This window comes from Capsicum annuum, chromosome 10, assembly GCF_002878395.1.
Source record: "Capsicum annuum cultivar UCD-10X-F1 chromosome 10, UCD10Xv1.1, whole genome shotgun sequence".
Classification (NCBI taxonomy): Eukaryota; Viridiplantae; Streptophyta; class Magnoliopsida; order Solanales; family Solanaceae; genus Capsicum; species Capsicum annuum.
The window spans coordinates 5,205,073-5,209,822 of NC_061120.1; the positions used below are offsets into that span (position 1 = coordinate 5,205,073).

The following is a 4,750-nucleotide window of genomic DNA, read 5'->3' on the forward strand; positions in this document are numbered from 1 at the left end:
TATATATATATATATATATATATATATATATATATATATATATTTATTTACCTTGTTCGTTACGAGCAGTGAAGAGGATAGAAGCCGTTTCATCACCGATAAGGCACTCAGAGATCCTCGCCGGAGGTCTCGAATTCACCGATAATCTACCACCGCGACCTCCGCCGCCGCCGGTAGCTTTCACCGGATTCGATTCAACAACTTTAACCGTCAAGTTATGACCATGTGTTCCAGGTTTTAGTGTTTCCACTTTCACAAACACCGGCTTCTTCTTCTCGGAAGTTGTTGCCGTCGCCGTCGCCGTCGATTTTGTCGCCGCTGTTGAAGCCATTAGAAATACGATAAACCCTAACCCTAAAATAAATTTCATAAAAAATTGAAAAATGCGAATGCAGAAGAGTTTAAAGAGGAGAGTGAAATTAAAGGATCCTTTTATACACTTCCTCCGTTTAAAAAGGAATGAGCTACTTTAGTTTTTAATCCTTTAAAAAAATGATTCTATTTTTTTAATAATTTTTAAATTTTAACTTTCTATGTGTCATATTTAAAACCATAGAATTGAAAGATATTTTGATATATTTGATAAATCTTTAATTTAAAATTACAAAATTTAGAAGACTTTTATTTTTTTAAACTTCGTATCAAGTCAAACTAGTTTATTCTTTTTTAAATTAAGGGAGTATTATTTTCTTTTTAATTGAAAATTGAATAATAGAAATGAGGAATTTTTTGTTTTAGAAAATAGAAATTTGATGGAAATGGAAAAAATATAAAATAGAAAAACTATTAAGAGTATTTGGTACACAGTTGTCGAATCTCCAGTCAAGATTTTGAATAAAGGAATTCAAAGTATGAAAAAGTAAATACACAAAAAAATTAAAGAAAATTTAATATGTATATACTATATATGTACATAAAAAATAATTTTAATTAAGTATAAAAGCGTGATCTTCTACCAAATAGGGTTTCGATCCCCCTTGGCCCCACCTGTGGGTCCCGTCCATATTGGTATGTATATATAAATAGAAATCAAGCGGCAAATTCATTGATTTTACCTCACTCCATTCATGTTGGTATGTAGAAAAATGACGCTAGCACCACCCATGCTGGTATATATAGAAATGACAATAAAGTGGAGCAGGGTTCATTTACTTTACACGACTCCACCGTTATTGGTATGTACAGAAATGGCAACAAAGCAGAGCAAATCGATTCTACTTGACTCTGTCCATATTGATAAATATAAAATTGGCAATAGAGTGGAGTAGGGTTCATCTACTTTAACCCGACTCCACCGTTGTTGGTATGTATAGAAATGACAACAAAGTAAAGTAAATCAATCCTACTTGACTCTACTCATGCAGGATTCATTGATCCTACTTAACTCCATCCGTATTGGTATGTATTAAAATGACAATAAAGTGAAGCAAGGTTCGTTGATCCTACCTGACTCCACTCATATTGGTATGTATAAAAATGATAATAAAGCAAAGGGGGATTCATCGATCCTACCTGACTTCGCCTTAATTGAAGTATATTTTTATCTCTAGATAAATATATATTTTACTAAAAAGATTCACAGTAATCTTGTATATTAAGAAAATTAAAAAGATACAACTTATCCAATCGTATACATATAGTACTATATCCAAGTAACATAACTTTAGAAAAAGCTTTATTACCATCCAACTGGCCTGTTTAGGAATGACCATCACTTGCAAGTCAACTCATTGTACATAGTATACATGCAACCATCTACGCACAACTTATCTTGCTAGTGAGATAGATCCTAGTAAGTCTTTGCAATGACAGTCTTGTTATATAGAATTTGATTTTAATATTTTTTATGCAAAACATAAATTTATATATTTAATTCACTAAAAAGTAATAATGGATCTACTCCTTGCCCCTTCTTAGAGATCAGTACATTTAAATCTTTTGCCTCATCTGATTTTTAATAAGAAATTAAGATTTCTTAGCCACTTAAAAAAAAATGGATAAGACATCGTTTTCATCCCAAACTATACAAGAAAAGTGTAAGCCACATCTAAATTATACTAGTGATCTATTACACATCTAAATTATAAAAAAAAATATTCTTTACACCCTGTAAAGCATTATACCACTTGCATGTGATGTGGTGTATTACACACGCCTGTCACGTCAGCGTCATGTCAGCTAATGCAGTTATAGACTTATACCTCACCAATATCAATTATAGACTTACACGGACAAATTAATTAAGGGAGACAAAAAAGTTTCAAAACTAAAAAAGAGTGACACGAGTCTTAAATATTGAGTAGAGGTGACAATTTTAAGATTAGTGTTAATGACACTAATTTTAAAATCCTCAAGTTTTATTATTACACAAAGATCTCTACCCCATATTTACACAAAGATCTCTGCAGCAACTTCGACAGTTGTTGCAGCAACTTCGATAATTGCTGTAACACAACAACTAATAGTAGTTGGTGCAGCAATTATTGTAGTTGTTGCAGCAATTACCTTAGTTGTTAAAGCAACTCTCGTAGTTACTGAACTAACTCTCTTAGTTGCTGAACCAACTCTCGTAGCTGCTGAAGTAATTCTCGCAGCTGTTGAAGCAACTCTCGTAGTTACTTAATTTGCTAAATTATTTCTTCATTGATTTTTAAAAGATATTAAAAAAATTCTTCTCAAACTTTTCAATTTTTTTTTGTAAAAATAGTCCATAAAATTAAAAAAGGAAGAATGAAATGAAAAGAGAAAGAAAAAAAAAAGAGAAAAATTTATAGAGAGAAAAAAAATAAGAAGAAGAAGATGGGAAGAAAGAAAAATAAAAAGAAAAAAAAAAGATTGAAAAATAAAAAAAAGGAGAAACTCTAAAATTTGAAATTTAAGAACTTTTAAAAAAATTAAAATGTTTTTAAAAATTGAACTTTATACCCTAATTAATTTAATCACAATTTAAATGAAGTTTTAACCTTAGCTGATCAAAGTTGTCACCATTTTTAATTCAAAGACTTTTTTATCATCTGCCACTTAATTTTCTCGACTTACACCTCACCAACCACACTCTCTCCAAATTCTTTGCCTCAGCTAATGCAGCAGCACCACTTCCTTCAACTCAATAGCATTTGACAAATCAATCTCAACCAAATTCTCACAATTCATAACTAAATTAGACAATCCCACATGGGTAAAAAACTTAGACTTTGAAAGATTAATTGACCTCAACATTCCTTTACATAAACTAGCTATAACTATTAGTGTTCCATTTGTTATTCTTGGACAAAGAGAAAGATAAAGATTGATAATTTACGGGTATCTGTTAAGAATCTTTTTTAAGTGTTCTTGCCTAAAGGGTTTCAAGGTTTTCCTATGGTGAGATTCAATAGCAAAAAATGATTTACAAACAAGTGAGAATGATTTTTGGTCAAATGGGTTGTCACTAAGACAATCAAGAATTGAAAAGATAATTTCTTCAGATAGAAAATCAAATGGGTTGTAATTGGATTGTGAAATTTGCTTTTGCTTCTTCATTGTTTTCCAAGATTGGACCTTTGTGGTTCTTGCAAGCTAAATTGTGAGTTAGATTTGGATAAAAAGAATTTTTTGGGTGGAAATTTTAGGAGGAAGATTAGGCGGTGGAGATGTAATATTGTAGTGTTCATGTGAATTTGATGATATAAAGAAGTTTAGGGAAATTAAGAAGCAACAGTTTAACAGAAAAACACTGGGCCTGGTTGAGAACAAACTGAGTGAGGAAGAAGATGAGAAGAATGTTTCAATTACTTTATTATCCTTGATGATTTTGAGAGAAAGTTATTCCATAATTCAATTTGTGGAAGTGAAAACAACAAATTCAATTTGAATTTTGGCGCCCTATTTATGCTTAGTTCGAAATTAGTGATTCGAATTTCGTTTCAAGATTTTGAAATTAGTGAAATTGACATCAATTCGGTGGGGTTAGAGTTTGTGAGTTAGAGGTGACGAAGAAGATGATGGTTTGGGGGTGGGGGTGATAAAGAAGATGATTGTTTGGGGATGGGGGGGATAAAGAAGATGGGGGTGGGGGGGGGGGGCAGGGGAGATGGATGCTAGGGGTTGGGTAGAGGAGTATTTTATTTTTTATTTTTATGTATTAATTTTTAAGGTAGACGTGCCTTTTTTTATTTAATTAATTATGTTTTTCTACGTCAGATTTAGGGGTAAAAAGTATCACTTTTTTGTAGTTTACGTATGTAATAGGTCACTTAAATAATTTAGGTGTGGCTTAGACTTTTATTATATAGTTTGGAGTGAAAACGATGTCTTTTCTCAAAAATAAACATTAAAAAATGATCTTTTCAGATTTCTGACCGAGATGATTTGTATATGTGAAGAGGAGATGTACAGATGCCTCGGTAAGGAGGTGTGAGGTGTGAGAAGTGGAGAATAGTGGTTATAGGGAGAGGTAGTGGAAGACCAAAGACGTATTGAAAGAGGTGATTAGACAGGACATGGTGCAATTTTAGCTTATCGAAGACATGAGTCTTATACATGTATCTTCTTTTTTCAGTTACCCATTATTTTGTTCAATCCTTTATTCCTTATTAATTGATGTTTTCTTCAATCCTTTTTTCCTTATTAATTGATGTGTTTTCTTTACTATCGTATTCTTTTTCATAAATATTTTGATTTGTTGCACTTGAGCCCAGAATCTTTCGAAAACAACCTCTCTCCCTCCACGATGTAAAGGTAAGGTCTGGGTACACTCCTCCCTTCTCAA

General features: G+C 31.9%; 1 protein-coding gene across 1 annotated transcript in view; it reads right to left on the reverse strand.

Annotated features, from left to right (window-relative positions):
* Positions 1-800, reverse strand: part of LOC107845267 (uncharacterized protein At4g28440) — a 5,212-nt gene extending 4,412 nt beyond the window's left edge. Inside the window, exon 1 of the mRNA XM_047398434.1 lies at positions 52-800. Within this exon, the coding sequence (XP_047254390.1) occupies positions 52-370 (319 nt within the window). The 5' untranslated portion in view covers positions 371-800. The remainder of the gene's footprint in view (positions 1-51) is intronic.
* Positions 801-4,750: the final 3,950 nt, after the last annotated feature.